The sequence below is a fragment of the Chamaea fasciata genome, unplaced genomic scaffold (assembly GCF_029207755.1).
Source record: "Chamaea fasciata isolate MVZ Bird 193981 ecotype frontalis unplaced genomic scaffold, bChaFas1.0.hap1 SCAF_5, whole genome shotgun sequence".
In the NCBI taxonomy this organism is placed as follows: Eukaryota; Metazoa; Chordata; class Aves; order Passeriformes; family Sylviidae; genus Chamaea; species Chamaea fasciata.
Genome location: NW_027094090.1, coordinates 57,987,727 through 58,007,013, shown reverse-complemented (window position 1 = coordinate 58,007,013; position 19,287 = coordinate 57,987,727). Strand labels below are relative to the sequence as shown.

General features: G+C 41.2%; 1 protein-coding gene across 2 annotated transcripts in view; it reads right to left on the bottom strand.

Moving 5' to 3' along the window:
- PKP2 (plakophilin 2) overlaps nucleotides 1-18,869 on the bottom strand; it is a 38,535-nt gene extending 19,666 nt beyond the window's left edge. Inside the window, exons 1-5 of one of the 2 annotated variants that reach the window (XM_066183842.1) lie at nucleotides 18,617-18,869; nucleotides 11,511-11,623; nucleotides 8,375-9,066; nucleotides 3,796-3,934; nucleotides 1,071-1,278 (exon numbers count right to left, since the gene is read on the bottom strand). In XM_066183842.1, the coding sequence (XP_066039939.1) occupies nucleotides 1,071-1,278; nucleotides 3,796-3,934; nucleotides 8,375-9,066; nucleotides 11,511-11,623; nucleotides 18,617-18,824 (1,360 nt within the window). In that variant the 5' untranslated portion in view covers nucleotides 18,825-18,869. The remainder of the gene's footprint in view (nucleotides 1-1,070; nucleotides 1,279-3,795; nucleotides 3,935-8,374; nucleotides 9,067-11,510; nucleotides 11,624-18,616) is intronic. The other variant, XM_066183844.1, reaches the window with a different exon arrangement.
- Nucleotides 18,870-19,287: the final 418 nt, after the last annotated feature.

Here is a 19,287-nt window from a genome sequence, read left to right as displayed (position 1 = left end):
AGTTATCAGGCACATTCAACATTTTTGCCAGAAATTATGAAACTGCTAGCAAGGAAAGAGCACTGGCTTTCTGGCCACTCTGCCACCATTTTCACTGCTTCCCTCACTGGTCTGTAAGACCACTGAGAGTTAAGGCACTCTACAGTAAATTACTATGTGACCCAATTCTGCAACTGATGGGTGTGAAAACCTTCAAAACATTTTAATGTTGCAGAGCTGCAGAACTGAGCTAAAAAAAGAGGCAACAATACAAAGCTTTGTTCTCCAGCTTAGGGAGCAGAGTATTTCAAATACTTAAAAAAAATGTAGGATTACAGAAGGTCTCAACATGTCTTTGCTTCAGGACAAAGCTGCTTGACAACTTCAGTATCTTTTCACTCACTGTTCTCTTAATAGATTTTGTTCCTGGTGTCTTTAAAGATCACTTGAAAGAAATCCCTATTCATTTATTCATGTTTTCCATTTATAAAATATAAGCCTGCTCTTCCTTTGCATGCTAATTAGAAAGAATGTGGGTCACAAGCAGTGGAATTCCAGGAGACACTATGGACACGTGGGACCGCAGGGATGAAGTAGGAATCTGGGGCAGCGGAGTTCGTGGGGAATAGAACAACCACTTTCTGTCCATGGCACATGACAGTTCTGGGTGACAGTCTTCAACGAGGAACTTCCAGTGGGCGCTGTCAGCACACAGCCAAAAAATGAAGGCTGAGCTGCTGTGCAAGTAGCAGGCATTAATTGAGGCCCCAGCCCCCCCCCCCCCGGGGAGCCTGACTTTCTTTTCTGGACTAGCAGGGAATTAAGGCTTGCTCTTGCTGCAAGCAGACTCACGTAATTTCTGAAGAAGCTTTAGGAGGGGAAGTGCAGTTCCTTATCTCTTGTTATTGACTGAAAGAATGGTCTTGGGTAAGAACCTTGGAATTTTACCCTACGGGAATTGCTTAGTGTAAGTGACAATGTTTTTGTATTTAATCACTAAACACGGGCTTAAGTGAACAATCATGAGCCTCTCCCTGAAAGCTCTTGCACTACTTAAAGCACTTCATGCTTGGCTGCAGAGAAAACACTACCTGTGATTTGCTTCTTAGTTTCTATATCCCTGGTGTGCCGGAGCAGGCGGAGCAGGAGTGGGATCCCTTTCTGCTCTGACACTTCCAGTTTGTTGTCATTGTCCTCAAACACCAAGTTTCTCAGAGCACCACAGGCTGCCCGCTGAATGTCCTCATTCTGAACGTCAAGGAGCTGTACAAGTCTGGGGATACCACCAAGTGAGAAAACCTGTGAGGAAGACAAAGCACAGCAGAGAATAGTTGGATGCTGTAAGTGACCAACGCCACTCTCCCCCGCCCCAGCAAACGTTTAAATAGTTACAGGGAGCCCTTTCATTTGCTCCTGTTTGAGAGACTTGAAGTGGAGATCATCAATCATTTGGACATGACTACTAACTTCTGGGCTTTTGTATGACTAATACTTAAAATCCACAACTAGGGGAGGCAGCATGTTTTCATAATTAATATCAGAGCATGATACTAAATCTCTTCCAGCTTTGCCACAGATTTGTACTCTCTGACAAGACATTTAATCACTCTGCTGTTTAGCTTCCACGTTGGTGAAATGAGTATTTGAGATTTAATTCTGGAACATTTATAAACAGGTTTTTTTTTTTTTTTTTCCCTCAGCAACCAGCCTGATGAAAAGACAGCGTTCTTTCCAAGGCATGCATTGAAAGTGTATCAAAACCCAATACATTATATTTAATACTTCTTAAATGTGCCATGCAGAGGAAAAACAGTAAAAGTAGGCATCAAAATGTAGAACATTAACCATTGTTAGCCAGCTATTTACCAAACTACCCACATTTAGCAAAAACTACTTTTCAGTGTTAAAATCTTCAGAAAACAAGGTTTTGGCCCCAAATGAATGAAAGATGTAAAAGATGTTATTTTACAGTAGCTGTATGGAAACAAATAGTTTGTTGTGGTGAATGAGGAATCCCACACGAACTGTCATATGACACAAGCAAGCCTGAGCTGACTCGGGAATGAATTTACTATGGAAAGTACCTTACATTAAAGTACAATTGCCAGCGGTCTCCTCCAGCATCTCAAAATACCACATGGTTTTGTGGACAAACTCACCCTTGTGCAGAATCAACAGCACATGAAAGACTCAGAAATCTGATACAAGTGTCTTAAACAGTCCAGAGTTTAATGATAAAAAGAATTCAATACCACCAGCAGATGTTGGCAACAGGAAGAAATAGAATGTAACAAAGCCTTTTGTCCTTTATGGAGTAAACTACACAGCTGACAGCCTCTCCTCTGATCCACCTGTACAAAAGGCACGGTTTCTTTATCCTGCTCTGCTGACCTGATTTCCCCTGCAATCACACAGCAATCACCTAAATGCCAGCAGAATGGAATACAGGAATACGTATCATGAGGGCAGTGCTGAAGGCACATCAACCTGTTTTATTGCAGTAGATCAGCCCTTTTGACACCAATACTGTAGTTGTTTGGTTTTTGAAAATAGTTATGCAGATTTTCTGTCAGAAATTTTAAGGCATTTATAGCTCTTGTAAAAGGAGTGCTATTTCAACCTAATTTGCCAAGAATTTACAACAGTTCTTGACAGGCCCTTCTAAATTTTCATTAGTAGACAAAATTCACCAAAATAGTAAGAAGTTCACAGAAACAGAAGAACCACTAGACCCACAAACTCCCAAATATCAGGGAACAATAGACAATGAATGCAGGCTGAAAGGCTAATAAGGGGACACAAGATGATGCCAACGTGAACAAGTCTGGCGGGCACCAAACAGAAAAAAGGTCATTATAGGACACGTGCGATAGACAGGAAAATAGAAGGTGGCTCCAGGCTGACTGCTCCAGTCTGAACACTACTCAGCCACTTGTTTTTCTGGGAAGTTGCCTGAGAGAGTTCTGTATAACAACCCACTTTCAGAGATTCAGTTCTGAAGACCTGTCCTCAGTTTGAAGTTAAGGTTGCCACCTGTACTGTTATTTTCTCCCAGAAATGACTCTGGCATACCCTAAAGGAAGTCAAAAGGATTGAGAGATGTTTGGCTGTCACTGAACTGGACTTCATGCACAGGATTATGGAGGTAAGGCAGGGATTACTGAGCATATTACAAACCAAAGCAGGTGTAATAATGTTTTTTAATGGTTAAAATAAATGATTGCCTTACACTTTAGTTAGCAGGAGAGACATATTTGTGTTCAGTAGTGACACTTAAAGAAAAGGAAGAAGAGAATATTTTTAATATACCCTGTCAAAAAACTTGTAAGAGACTTAACAAGTTTCTTGTAAGAGACTTGGTTAATCTAAACAATGTACTAATGCATATGCGCAGTTCCAGGGAGCCCTTAACATTTTTGCTAATCCATCTACTTTTTTAACACATTTGTGCAGTCCTTACAAACCCTGAATCTTGGATAAGTTTGTACCATACTCAGAATTTTCTTTTTTGGGATATCTCTGCATTCAAGTAAAAAATGAGAGACAGAAGCAACCATATTGATGAAAAGTTCAGACTCCATGATTTATAAAGGCTGAAATAATAAATTAGTTTGGCCTGAAAAAGAGCAAACTGAGTGGGTTGAAAACAAACTGCAGCAAAAGACATAAATGCATTTTAGGGAAATATCTAACACCAGTATCGTATAGGGTTACTCAGACTGCCTTCTTTCTTTTCATGTTGGCACACAGTGCCATAAAGTATAGAATCTTATTTCCTCTACCTGATTGTAACTGGCAAACAAAGTAATTACTTACTTTTCTCCTGGCATCTGCTTTTTGGAAGCACTCATGCTGTATGAAAGTCACTGCAGCAAGAATTCTGGGGGTGGACTGAGTATTCTCACTCTTCAGTATGTTCACTGCTCGCTCCAGTGTCATCTCCACTTCTGGGCTCCTTAAAAGCAGAGACAGAGAAATCTAGTGAAGAAAGACTGCAAAAAAAATGATCAGTCTTGTAAAACCAGGATTTTTGTGTTTCTCAAGTAACTCTAGCTTTTCTTAGAGTTTTTTTTTTCCCTTCGAGTAGCAGAAAATATCATAATGGCTTTAAGAGATACTGATATTCGAGGGGAAGAGAAAGTCATAAATAGAAGTGTGGTTCTGGAGAAAGCAAGTCATGCTTTAAGTTGTAACAACAAAATTGAAATATCAGTGGATGTTTCTGTCAGTGTTTCCATCCAGTGGATGAACGAAGAATGTGAAAGGAAGGATGAAGAAGTGGATGAGAATCAAAAGAAGGCCATAACCATGCCGGAGTGACTATTACTGGCTGTGAAAATACCTTGATGTTTTCCTCAATAGTGTGATGATTGTTTTTTTATATTTGTCCTTATGCCTTCCATCAGTGTCTTAGTTCCCTGACTACATCTATGCAGGACTCAGAACCTCCTTTCTTCAAAAATCGAAGTTTTTCTTGTTTGAAATAGATGGGCAAAGCCCCTTCTCAGGTGGGAAAAAATAAGAATACCACTCCTTAAACTGAGAGATCCCATGGTAGAGAGCCTATGCAGAGAGTATCAAAAATATGTGCCACCACTTCCCTTCCAACTTCCAGCATGTTTGCTTAAATGATGATTGTGTTAGACAACCATATAAAAAATGGAAAGAGAGCTCACCAAACACATTTTTTCCCCAGTAAATGGAACATAAAACAATTAATGGCACAATCAGGTGCATTAGCTCTGGGACAGGTGGTTATGCTTCCCAGACTTTTTATTTACTTTTGGTTTCAAATATGCTGCACCTAGATGAAAAAAAAAAAAAAGGAGACGAAAATTGAGAAGAATGTGAGCATTCTATTTTTTTTTTTTAATTCAGATCGATTTGTAGTAGCAGATGTGCCAGCAGCCAGAAAGAAATGAGAGGGCAGTCTGTAACTCAAAGTGAAGCAAGCAGTAATTGGCAATAACTCCCTACTGCAGAGCTAGCAGAATCAGAATGATTTACTTGATAATCATCTCAGTAAATGAATCTGTAGTTAGAAATTTTAACCCAATTGCCTTTTACGTTAAAATAAGTACCTGGGAAATATATTAACTAAAGTTGAAATTTTTTTTTTCTTTAAATTAAGCAGAAATATTAAATAATAATTAACAAGGCTTAGAAAAGGGGAATATGGAAAATTAGCCCAGATCATGTTTATTCTTTATACGCTGTAGTGGAACTGAAAAACAGACTTTTCAAACTTTGGTTTTAATAACATTTCTTAAATCAGCAAAGGTTTTGAGACCATGTTTTAAACCTGCACACGTGACTATGTCTACCTGTTGGACACAGCAATAATTTTGGAGTATCTTGACCAAATTCAGTCACCTTCTGTGAGCAGCAGACATCTCTGGTGTACTAAATTGTGGCATTTCACTGCCCAGCAGCTGAAGAGGATTATAACCACAGGCTTCCCAAGGTCAAGGTTGATGCATGAGCTGATCCCTCAGGGCACACCTGTGGGAACTCAACCTCAGGATGCCAAGGGTGTCCCAGAGGAGCAGAAGTCCACCAGGAGCCACTGCCAGGCTGAGATGGACACGTGGAGAGGCAGACAGTGCATTTCTGGGTGCTGGAGGTGTAGCTCTGCCCCGAGACTGACAGCAGCTCTGCAGTCACACAGCTATCCCTTCATGCAGCAGGCAGAGGTTTGCTCTCCTTTGTGCACTGCCATACTTGGATTGCTCTCCATCGGATAAAAATAACGTTCCCTAGTGTTTTATCTGGCAGCAATAAGGGACGCAATACCATCTCTGAACCTCAATGGTATTCATAAACCTGCAGCACCCTGACTCTTGTCAAAATAGAATTTGATGCAAAGATACCGTTCCCACCCTCAAAGTACTTACAGGCAAACTTAATTAGCTCTGTGGCTGACTGGCACATGAAGTGACACCAAACAAACGGTCAGCAGGCAAAGGTTGTTAAACAGAACAATGATTTGACTTCCCCTTAATTGCCAAAATATACCAATTTTGAGACAAACACATGCATAATAATTTTGTGGCAGCTCTCAGCACATTTAGAGGTCAGGTTCTGCAAGCAGCCATTTCTCAGACAGCTTCAGGTTGTCTCTCTCTTTTCCAAGTTCGTAATCATAAGGATGGTCTGAACTGATTCACTCCAGCAGAAGATACAGAGATAGCATCTCTGTACTCTGATTTTTTCTATTTTGCTTTCATAGCACGAGCTAATTCTATTACAGGAAGTTTGAAAATGCTTTTAGATGTGTTTCAAACGCTGTACACAACTGGTCCACTACTTCTCTTTAACCTTATGCAACTATTTTAAATTCTCTTAATTCACTTGGAAAGGCTTAAATTGTGACCTGCATTTAAAAAGTACAGATTTCTGGAAAAATTAAATTACTCCAAAAACAAGCTTATCTTTTTTTCCCCCTTTACATTAATAAGGGAGCCACAAGTAAGGTAGCAATATGTCAGATAAATGCAACCTTAAAATAAGAGAATGAGAAATTACAAGAAAACTAAGAGTGTCTACAAACTCCTTGAACCGAGAAAACTTCCAGCAAATGCTGAACCTAAAAACTGGCAGTTAAGGAATTGTGCCCTCACAAAGATTTCCAGTAGATCACAGATCTTCCATCTGAGTTAACATGGTTGCAATCAAGCCACACGCACAATGATTCAAGACTAATTTTTACATCTGCAGGTATTAAAATATTTTGGTTGATGCTTGTACAGACAGACAACCAGACTCCAGTGTCTGCATCTGCAAAAGGAATGCCAAAATTGCTCCTACATGTAATTCAAGATAAAAATTGTTGGTTGTGGCTTAGAAATGCATTCAAGAATGTGCCAAAAATTAAGCAGATTATTAAGTCAGTGGGATACTGTTTGTAAATTGTCTTACTGAAAAACAAAGTCCTCCCTACTGAAAAACAAAGCCAGGTACCTATTTTCAGTATTACTACTCAAAAATCTTTAGCTGTTGTGAGCTCTCAACTTGTTTTTTTGGATTTACTATCTGCAAAGTCTGAATACTTAAAAGTCAACATAATTAATGTCAGATCTCTTAAGTCCTGCGTCACTCAGAGATGATAATTTCAATCCAGACCAGAAGTGAGCATAATACCATATATGTTTGCAAATATAATCATACCACACAATATGCAGTTGGCAACAAAAAAATACCTTATCTGCACATATCAGTGATATCAGGTGATGCCTTTTCTCACACAGTAAGAAACTCATAAAAAGAAGAAAGATAGGACTTCAGAAAAATGAATTTAACAGCTACACAGTTATGGGCAAAAAGCCATTTCGTAATAAAAATGTTGTAAATTACACTATGATTAACTGAAACAGAAATTTTAGGATCCTATTTGAATTATGAAACAACAACAAAAACCAGAATAAACATGCAAGTAACCATCTCCTATATACCAAGTGGCTTGTTCTGTCTACTGAAATGTAACAGCTCTATAAACATTCAGAATTATTCTAAAATGAAAAGATATTCACTCCTGAGGGAAAATTCAGAAATAATAAAATTTCTCTTTTGAAAACGGAACAGATTTTAAACATTCTGAAATCTTCTCTGGAAAGGAATTTTTGGGGGAAGTGGGGGAAGTAATTTTGGTAAAAAACCCAAACAATATTTTCCAGTATTTTAAACAATTTTCATGTAGTCTGGGGGCAGATTTGGGACTTTTTGTCATGGAGCTAACAGAGTTTCAAATTAAGATAACTCCCTCAGAGAATGTAGGATCCCACAGTAGTGAGAAGCCCTGGGGTCTCGGGATTCAGAGCAGTTCGTATTTGTTCTAGGGATGGATGGTGCTACAGAGCTAACAGAAATTTCTGCCCTGTGTTTTACTTGAAGTTTAGAAAATCGAAGAGATGAGCTTGAAACCATGAAGGATTTTGAACTGGAAATTGTCTATCTGCCAAAAGCTGCCCCACTGATAGATTCCTGACCTATTCTCATGAGAACCAGTGTTGATATCCTACGGACTCTTGTGAGCACAAAATTTGCCAATACAATTTTGTAAATTGGTAAGTGACTTAGGTTGTAAATTACTCAGTGACTACCTCATGTCTCCTGATATAATTAACTCTTGCAAAAGGGAGTCCCAAGCTTAATTAACTTAAGTCCCAAATTTAAGCAGGAGGTGTAGACCCTGCCCTTTACGAACACATACATTTCCCCCCTTTCCTCCGTTGCACTAGATGTGGATTTTTAAAAGCCAATCTACTTTCTGCCTCCTCTGCACTGGTATTTCATACATGGGGCTGGCTGCTGAACCACAGGCTATCAGTTTACCAACTAACACGTTCCTGTCAGCTGTGGCAGCCCAGAGCCAAAGCAGGTCCTGCACTGTGCTTACCCCAGCTGAGATCCATTGAGGGTCACTTGCTCGCTCTGGAGGAAACCATTTCTGCCTGCTGCAGCCACAGCAGCTGTCACTGGCATCCTCTTCCCATCCGTTTCTGCAGCGACACTGGCTATTGAAGCTGGCTGGGAAACCTCCCTCCTGCTCTGTGTGTTTCTGAAGGCTGTTTGGTAGAAGCTGGACCTCACAGATTGTCTGTTCTGAGACAAATGGGACGTGGTCGGCGACCTCACTTGCCCCATGGCGCTCTCTGAGGCCAGGTAGTTTTCCTTCTCCAGAAGGTTGGTCATGCTGCGGCTGTTGCCAGGCTGGTGGTACAGAGGGACAGTGGGGCTGGGGTAGGCCCCATCAGGGACAGCATCACTGACAGCCCCCATGCGGGATTGTCTCTTGAAGGAGCGTCCCCTGTGCACGGCGTCGCGAAGGCTGTAACCGACAATCTCGGAGCGAGCGTATCTCAGTGGCACAGTCCCACTGGATCTCAGGCCCTCTCCGTGCCTCATGGAGAATCCAGCTGAAATCCCTCCATCATAGTGAAAATCCTTGGACATGTACGCCAGCCTCTCCGGATTTCGCTGGGGTGAAACCTCCAGTCTCTTCAGAGGCTGCCTTTGAGCTCTCTCCTCCATCGTCCTGTAAGCAATCCTTGTCCCCCAGCCATTCGTGTAAGAGGATGGGGAGGCAACCTGCTCCAGAGGGTATGAAACAACAGAAGCCACAGTAAGGTCACAGTGCTTAGGATTAGCAGTCAAGAAATCAAACCAAAGTAAAGACAAAAATTCTACCGAGCCTGCTCTCAGAATCACAAAAAAATACGTCAACACTGCCAAAGCTGTGCATCAAATGGGATTCTGCCACACTTCTCTATATCTCCCTCATGAAGGCAGAAAGGAGTACAGTCTAAACATCAGGAGACAAAGTCTAAGCATCTAGTCCTCTGTCATGAACTCAAAATAGTTGCATAAGTCAATTAAGCCGGGTAATGAACAGATAGATTATTAATGGAGATTTTTCTGTTGAAACTCCTTGGGGATTAACACCAACATCTGCTACTAAAGCTAAATTCTAGGCTGTCCAATAGACAGAAGAAAATTAATCAATCAGATATGAAAAATATTATACTGAAGTGACTGCATATTGATAATAACCTTATTGATATAAGATTATTTAGCACTCGTGTTCATTTGTGGTAGGATCTAGTAAAAAGGGATAGTCTCTTCCCTGTTTGTCTAGCATCTTTAAAATTAAGGAGATTGTATGACATTCCAAGAAAATTAAAATTATAATTTCACCATTTCACTGACTTCCCTAATTCTACAGTTGAAATTTTAGACTATTTCCTTTTTTTCTTGTACCTAATGGGGATAGATTGTAATGGATCATCATCCTGCTTTACAATTTTCTCTTTTCTAAACTCAGCAAATCCATTGCCAACCTTTCTTTGTAGGATGTATCTTCAGGATTCTTACTTTCAGGTGTCATTTAGGGCCTCAATTTTTATACGTTGTCTTGTTCTCTATATTGGACTCCATACTTCATTAAAACCATCCCGAACTAAATCAATTTGGGACACTATCTGACCTTGAAATAGAGGAGCCATGGACTGATTGTTTTAAACATCAGTAAGCACAGGGGCATACAACCATAAAAAGCCCGATATTTTTCATTTTGATGTTGTGTTAAAGTGTAGAAATATTAAAGGCATTTTTAAGGTAAACAGAGAAGTTTACACAAGATATTAATTGAAGGAACAGTGCTTAGCAGATAGATGCCAGACTGGATTCCCTTAATTCCACCGCTGAGGAGATCCTGAGGGTGATAGTTGATTCACAAAAGGAGTAAAGGTTATAGAAACTAGCAGGCTCAGGCAAAGACCATTGGATATATCTGTTTATTCTACAGAAGTTATCCAAGGATATCTTAATCTGTTGTTTGGGGATAATTAATGCTTTTATGAAGTACTAGACCTTGTGACTTTTCTCAGCTTTTACATTTTTTTCTCCCCAACCCCTCCCTGGTAAACTGTATTATTTTCTTGTGATTCCTATGTCACCTCCGGTTTTCCTCTTGTTGCTCTCTTCTGGAAGGAATGGCGTCAGGTCAAATATTATGGACTGCAGGACAGGTGAGAACAGAAAATGGGAAGACAGAGAATGAAATGTGTTTAGGTAAATGTTCTGTCTCTCCCTATACAGAGCCAGAGCTGCTTCACTGACTATTCAAAGGCTGGGCTATTTCTTTTAATGACAAAAAGCCCTTCTTGAGTAATCTAAAATTAGGAAAGAATTTTCCCCTTCATACACAGTTATTTACCAAATAAATGTTTCTGTTCTCAAGCGAAAATGCTTCCAGTTTACTAAACTGATCGACAGCAATTGATTGCTATTGGGCTGTGTTGATTTCCTCCTTCAAATAGGTTCAAAACCAGTTATGAGCTGTGTCAAAAACACTGCAGAAAACCAATTATTTATCTCAGCATTCAGGCCATGACTCCAAGAAAAGCTGGGCAAAATAACAAGAGAATTTATGATTAGATGGTTTAGAAACACCATTGTATTGCAAGGACTGTACTGCTGGAATTCTTGTAAAGATAAAACAGGTTACATCAGAAGTACTTTATATGATAAGGAACCACTCTACCCTGTGAAAACTAAAGTATTTGCGAAACTAAAGCAATCTGTTTTCCTTTGGTTTTGGATGCTTAATTCTCTTTGCCTGGGCAGCATGGCCTCTGGCCACCCTGAGGTACAGATGTGCTGCTTGAACTGCTGTCTGGTGGGAGGGATGAAGATCGGACTTGTCACAGCCTTTGCCTTAGTGGAGTGTAAATATGATTTTTCATCTTCTACCCTGATGCCAATTCTCACAAACCCAACATGACAGTAAACAGCCCATCTGTATGACTGACTTGAATTTGGCTATTGGGCTCTAAAGTCATTGGAAGGAAGGGAGAACATTGAGAGATTTCATTGTGAAACCCTCATTTTCTAAAAGTCAGGTTTTAAGAAGAAAACAAACAAGCAAACAAACCTTGTAACACTATCTAAATGCTATTATTTGTGGCAGCAAAATGAATAAACTATGTGTGTGACACTATATTTATTTCTACTCATTGTCTTCCTTTCCTCACCTGGTTTGCCTGGTAATATGAGAAACTGTAGGGAGACCTTGGTGCGAAATCATTCTCAGTGATCCCCATGTTATAGACACGCTCTGGTACACTGGATGCACGGTGCAGGCTGCCTGGAACCAAATAATAATATTAGAAAGATCTTACCAAAACATGGCATCGTTATAGAGGATAAAACACAGTGCTAGTGAAAGGTTGCAGTCAGCACTGACATTTATATAAGCTGGAAATTGAACAGGGAAATGATGGAGGGATATTTGCATTTTCCTGAGGGTACAAGTAATTTTTTTCCAATTCCCTATATACTTTACTTAAGAGTTATTTTTAGCTTTTAGGAGTCCAGTGACTCGTGCACCTATGAAAAATGCTTTTAGCAAAGCAAGCTGATATTCTAAATATTCCAGATAATAAGCCGATTAAGTGCAGAGAAACAGTATCACTGAACTAGGAACACTTATTTTTCACGGCAGTCACTGTGAATGCACATGCAAATATATAAATGCATGGTTTACACTGTCTGACTATGACATGCAAAGTACACGAGATGAAAATATTGTAGCTGTAGACTGGAGCTGAGAAACATGGGTTGATGTCAGTATCTGTTACTATGCACCCTAGAGATGCAGATTTCACCATGTACAGTTGTAAACAAACAGCACACACTGAGTACAGACTCTTTATTTCAGAGCTGTCTATCTCAACTGCTGATGTTTCTTCTCCCTTAGGTGCTGATTTAATGACAATGTATTGGACAAATAATGCTTCACTAATCTCGGTGCTCCACCCAAACAGCACAAAGAGTCTGCGAGCCAACTCTATGGCTCACGGTGCTGTAAAATTGGGTTGTCCAGTGACACTTCAAATCTGCACCTGAAAGGTTCATTAATCCTACAAATAATGTCAAAGATCCACAGTTTATGTGCTCTGATGCTTTCCCACGACCCAGCTCTGAAAATAGAGCAGTGCATTGTGATTATTTCTTTCATTTAAAACCCCAAACAGGCCAACAAAACCTTCAGGCTGTTCTCTTTTTTCACTAATAGAATGCATTTTCAAAGAGTGAGTGCTTCTATTAACTAAACTTTAAAAAGCAACAGATATTAATGAAATAATTATTTTTGTGATTCCCATCTTACTATGAGAATCTGCATACAGGAATGTAATCAATGCAGGTTAAAGAGGTGAAATAGAAGTTGAAAGCAAGACCTCAAATCAGTCATAAATGGGCCTACTAGACTGAACAGGTAACAGTGGTCAATAAAGAAGTTAACTGGCCATTAATTTTCAAAATAGCAAATATTACCTGAGATAATACAGAAAAGAAATCTAAAGAACCAATCCTTGACCTGCCCAAACTGCTGAAGACCAAATTTGTGTATCCTATAATAGAGTAAAACACAATACAATGTAATGGAAAACTGTGATCATTTGAGTTCAATCATAAATTGCAATTATTTTGCTTGCATAATCATACTTTCCAATTCTCTGATTTTGGCAGATTTAAACACATATGAGGTGATTCGTTAGAACACATCCACAGGAACGTTGTGTCATGAGAGCGGAATGGTGCAGCTTGGTGAAACTCATGATTTGGATTGCAATAATTCCTTCCTGACATTACAAGGTTACCATAGCCCAAGGGTTACCTGAGCACATGAGAAAGAGGCAAGAGGAAATTGTTCTCTTTTACTGCAAAAAATTCCCAGAAATGTGCACCAACATCCCAAATCTGCAAATGTATTTGAATGTCTCATTTGTGCCATGTAATTCCCATAGCCATGTACTATTTCAGGTGCCCAGTCAGAATCCATCTCAGCTAAGTGCTGGCTTTTTAAAGATTCTTTCTTAATGGCTGCATATTAAAGGACTTTCATACACTAAATCTTGAAATATAAATATCCATAGATTTCTGTTTCTTTACAGTTTTTTTTTCCTGTTTACTGTACTCAGTGAGAAAGTATTCTCAGTTATCCACTTATGGCATCAAGGCCCTTTCAGCAAGTAACTTCTTTTGGGTAACTCTAAGCTTGTCTTTATTAAAAATAAAAATACAAAAAAGAAGATAAGTTAAAAATAACACGGCCATCCATTAACAGGTTGAGGAAAAACTATATATTTAACAGTTACCTCCTTGCAAAAACAAAATGCAGTCAATCAAAAATTGCACCATGCAGTTTTCTTTCAAGCAGTCCCTTTTTTTTCACCTTCACTCTCCCTGTGAAACTATCTGTCAGTAAAAAAATCTTCTCTTTCAGAGACAAACACAGTACATGTCAACTGATGGAATTTCACTTTGCAGTTATCTCTTGCTTGCTCTTATCAGATCAGTAACTTATTTTGCTGGCCTTTTACCTGTAGATTTATTAGGCAGACATAAAAGGCATGCCTTTTTATTGTGTGCTGGTTACTTGTGCGAAAAGTCAGTGTGCTAAAGGAAAAAGTGGGAACTGAAATGCTGTGCTTTTTCAACAGTTCTGAGATGCAGAATAGGTGACCTGATCAGAACTTGCCTGTGCCAGCAAGGCTTCCTTCCATTTATTTTCACCGTACTACAAAAACCTTACACACCCAGTGCACTGTTTTGTTGTTTGATTTTAAAAAGCCATGAATTATTGTTTTTAAAATTTATATTATGTTCTCATTTACTGATAGGACTAATACTTTCTGACTGTGATTCTCAGTGTTTTAGGCCTCACAAAAAGTCTCTCTTTCCTCAGGAAACAAGCACATGATTCAGTTACTCATCCACAGGAGACAAACACTATTTGAGAGGTCATAGGATGCCACAATTGATTTCCAGCAGCCAGTCAGGAAAAAAAATGGGTTTGCTGCAGGCCCTGCATCATGTCTGTCAACCCATAAGGGTATTTTGGACAACTCAGGCATCTCAGACAGCAGCAGACACCCATGTGTGGGCAATTGAGTGGAACTGCTTATCAGTTCCCTCTCCACTGTCAAGATGAGCTAAATCAGCTGAGGAACATCTTGGATGTGGTCAGTGCAGGAGGCAAACTGAACCCCTCTGCTCCTCTCCATGCCTAAAATAAAAGCTGTGCAGAAGCCACCTGGTATTGCAAGAGTTAGAAGAGAATTCTGATACCAGAAAAATGTAATTACAATATCAGGAGGCAGCAGGCTGTAGAGAAGACCGAGCAGCAATCCCATCTGTCTCCACAGAGGCTATTCTCAAGGCTCCTTCGTTCCCCTAGGTGTGACAAACCCAGCACCTCCCAAGGCCTTGGAAATTTCTCCCCAGCAATCACTGCCTATGGCTGCAGACAGACCAACATAATGTTTGCTTTGCTTTCACAAACAACAATGACAAAAGGCATCTCTAAGATATCTGGTAGATGAAAAAAGACAGTTATCTCCACTAAGGAGCTGGGTGTATCAAATCCCCCTTAAGTCATGTACAGTGGTACTCACAGCTCTGTGTTGTGAGTCTTTTTCAGTGCTTTTGTATTTGAAAGGACACCATGGAAGCCAAATTTTGGCTTTGATCCTCTCAGTGCAGTCACCAATGCAGTTGTACCTGTACACATCAGTCTAAGGGGAACTGAGGGACTGTCACACACCCCAAGTGCCCCCTCCTCATTGTCCACTCCTGCTCAGGGCACCTCCCCACAGGGACTCAGTGCTCCTGGACTGGCATCCTTTCATCCTCTTTTATACTTCAGCACTCAGGACGAACTGAGATGATGACATTCAATAATGGCATATCAAAATCACCACTGAATGCCTTCATCTCGAGATCAAAGAGCCTTGCTTTTGATTGTGTGCTCCTTCATCACTCTGCCAGCACATGCCTGATCCCAGAGGAGTTTTTCTAACGTTTTGTGTTGGTTAGGACATTTACACAAGGGTTCAAATTTAAGAAAAAGATTTCTTCTGGCTCGGGAAGCAGAGGCGAGGAATGTAACAAAACCAACAAAAATTGAAAGTCAACACAGATATTTTTTTCTGCTTCCTTACTCCAGAAAGATAGAAACAGAAAATTACTATGGAACAGTTAATGTGCCAACCTTCTGCAAAACAGAAAGCTAAAAACAGAAAAGTACCCTGAGTCCCTAAAAGCAATTGTAACAAAAAAATACTAATAATTTTAGAAATTAATAAATGTGAGGAATAAGTAAGTCTCTGATTTCCACCATCTTACATTGATGCTGTTTATCTAAAATTCATGCAAGATTTAATTCTGCTTTTATTTTTCAGTTTGTTTGGTTTTTTTAATAAACACACTGTGTTTATAAAACTTGGTAGAAAAAGAATCAGTACACAGTCAGTAGTTCACTAGGCCATTTGGTTTTGTATGATAAATTATTCAATTATTCCCTCAATTTTACAGTGAGGATCTGATAGGGATGCCTTAAAAAGCCAATCAAAATCCAAAAGGAAAAAGACCAGAGGCAAGTGGACTCATAAACAGAATGAAGTTTAAAAGATTCCTAAAATGTATGTAAAAGAAAAACAGCATGTGCAACAAAACACCAGTCATTAAAGTCTGTGATTCCGAATGCCACTTTACTTTGATAAGGTGGAACTACCTACCATTGCATTTCCATCCTTAAATAGCATCCAGAAATTTGATATGACTGCTTCAGTTGTTGAAGACTTATAAGGACAGCGCAATCTTTAATTTATAAAGGCTCAGCAGTGGATAAACTGGACAAGTGGCAGCTGTTGTTGAACTGCTTGAAAAGCTATTAACAATGCTTGACAACTTCTTGAAAAGAGTTGAGGACGTATGTAACTTCAGCCCTTTGGCAGCAGGTGGAATCCTCAAATCTGAAGATTACTGAATTTCTATTGTCAGCAAGAAACAGACCCTCCAAAAGGGGGAAGATGGTGTGAAACAACAAACAGTATGGGGGTAGGAGAAAAAAATAAGGTGTTCCATATAAAAGTACTGCTGAAGGCTAAGCAAACACCTCTAATTTGAAATTCTAAGGAGAAATTATGCTTGCTAACAAACTGCTTCTTGTGGCTTCAAAGTTTCCAGCACAGTCAGTAGAAAATGGGTGTGCACCGATGACACTGGGCAAGACCTTTCCCACCACTGATTTTTCATACCCAGTAGTTATGTGCTTGGCTAATTTTAGGCATGCATGTGAACACTGTGGTTAGGCATGCACTAAGTACCTTGCTGAGCAGAGTCTGAAATACTCTACAGACAGGACACTTATTTCACAGGGGACTACTCCTGCTCCCTCTAAATCTTTGTAATCCTTCCCTGCAACTGCAAACAATATAGGAACCTTGATGAATGTAGCCAGAAAAGGGCTATAATTCACAGAAAGGGATGCTTTTGCATGTAAAAGAGGGCATTTTTTTTTGAAAAGTTCCCTACACATCAGAATTCTAATGTTTCTCAAAGCACGGTTCAGTTTTAAGCAAGTCTATATAGAAAGCACATTATGACACATGTGCAAGTACACGTATATTTTCCAGGAAATTCAACATGTTAAATGCAAGATTGGCTGTGATTCACATTATATATATTTAAGATACAGACAGATATACATGTATTATACATATGTACAAATTCATGGAATGCATTTCAGTTTTGATTATTTTTTCTGAGTTTTGCAATGGGACTAAAAACTGTACAGCAACATGCCCATAAAAATATGTTTGAAAGAAGAAAAGTTCATTTTTTTGCATGAACAAGACATGTTACAGACATGTCATTTTCCACCCTTTATCCTGAAGTTTAAAAGTTTTGGTGTCTGAGAAATGCAAGGGCATCAAATACTTGACCTTTAGAAAAACAGAGCAAACCAAGATAACTATCCCCAAATACATCAGGTCTGTTAATGTATTCCAGAGAAGCCAGGATGACTTGAGAGCATGGGAACTCTGCTTTCATAGTGTTTTATGCATGATTTAGAGACATGAGCTTAGATTCATGACACTGTATCATTTATAAACTACTGCTTAAAAACCTTTTTGAAGGCTCTCGGCTGAGAGAGAAAGAAATTAAGCATCTCTAAAAGTCTTTAGACACCTTATTTAAATTACAGCAGCCAAGCTAAGGACTTGCATGTTTAACTGCACATTGCACACCCATTTACGTGATTTGTACAACTGATTTCTACAAGCAGAATATGTCCATTTTTGGATGAGCTGTTTTTTTAAATAGAGGCCAGACAAAGAACAAGAAAATATTCGTCTGCCTGACAAGATAGATGAGTGAAGTATGGTTATAAAGGCTTTCGTCTCACAGCTTTTAGCAAATGAAAGGTGACAGCTTCCTTAAGGACAACGGAGCAACATGGCATGTAGCCTGCAAGTCAGTCATATCTTCCCGTTTAAAAACAAAATTAAAGTTTCATGGTATATAAAGTTTCCATGAATAGTTAAGACTAAACCCCTCGAGCATCTTGCCTTTAACCCTCAGCACCTGGCAGTCCCCCTGAGGGTGCCCGATGTGGTCGGGCTCTGCTTGGGGCACAAGGTATGGCTGCAGATTTCCTGACGGGTCTGGCCTTCTGGCTACAAGATCTTGGAAGCGACGGATGATTGACGTCAGTGTGTAAATTTGTATCACGCATGTCAGAGAACTGGGTAAATAACGTCTGATAGCATTATCGTTCAGTGCTTCCCATTCAGGCCTTTCCTAGAGTTACTTTTCCAAACTTTTTTGGTTTTTTGGGTTTTTTTTTAATTTCACGGTTAAACAAGACAAAACTTTTCCTACGATTCTTCTCATTTTACTCCGCAAACAGGAGCAGTGGGTAAAGCTAAAGGCATTAAAATAAGCACATGAAGCGGCTGTTGGATTAGGAGAATTTCGCCTCGGTTCCCCTCTCGGGCGGCGGAGAGCCTGGAGCGGCTCCGCCACGCTCCGAGTTACGGCGGAGGCTGGGAGGGAGAAACTTCTGACTCGCGGCGGTGGGAAAAGAGTAAAGGGAGAGGCGACAGAGCCACGATTTTCTGCCCGAGCAGTCCGCACGCCCCCGAGCCGGGAAGCCGCGGACCGGGGCCAGCCGGGGTCCCATCCGGAGCCGTGTCCCGAGTCCCATCCCGGAGCCCGGAGCCGTGTCCCGGGTCCCTCCCGGTGCTCCCGCCACCACCGGAGAGCATCGCGGCGCGGGGAGGGCACTCACCATTGTACAGCGAGCCCCGGCTCCTCCTGGCCAGCGTCTGCTGGACCTGCCGGTGGATCCGCAGCGCCTTCTCCTCCCCGGCGCGGTCTCCCGAGAGCTTGAGCCGGTCGTCGGAGGGCAGTGCCAGGCTGGAGCTGTCCAGCTCGCCCAGGATCTGCTGGCCCAGCACGGTGCGGATGTAGCCCTGCTCGGGCCCGCGGCCGGCCATGGGCACGGCCGGGCTGCGCAGGCTCCGCGGACCTGTTGCGCCTCCGCCGCTTCCCCAGCGCCGGGGCCGCGCCCCGCCCGCCGCACAGGTACCGGGCACGGCCCCGCCCCGCCCCGCCCCGCCCGCGGGGACCGGCCCTGCCCGCCCCTGATCGCCGCGATTCCGCTCCCCTGCCCTGCCCGCCGGGGTGAAGGGTCCGCCGGGGCTGCCCGGCACAGCCCAGCCCGGCACAGCCCAGCCCAGCCCAGCCCAGCCCAGCGGGGAGCAGCCGCCGCCTCCGGGACCCGCCGCCTGTCCCTGTCCTGCCGGAGGGGCAGTCCCGGATCGTCCCTTTGTGTTTGTGTCTCTGTGTGCGCTCGTGTCGCACCCGCCGGGACACCGGGTTCCCGTGAACAAACACACGGACCCAGTTTAAACATATAATAAATACGCGCTGTCCTCATGTGCCATCCCTCATAGATGC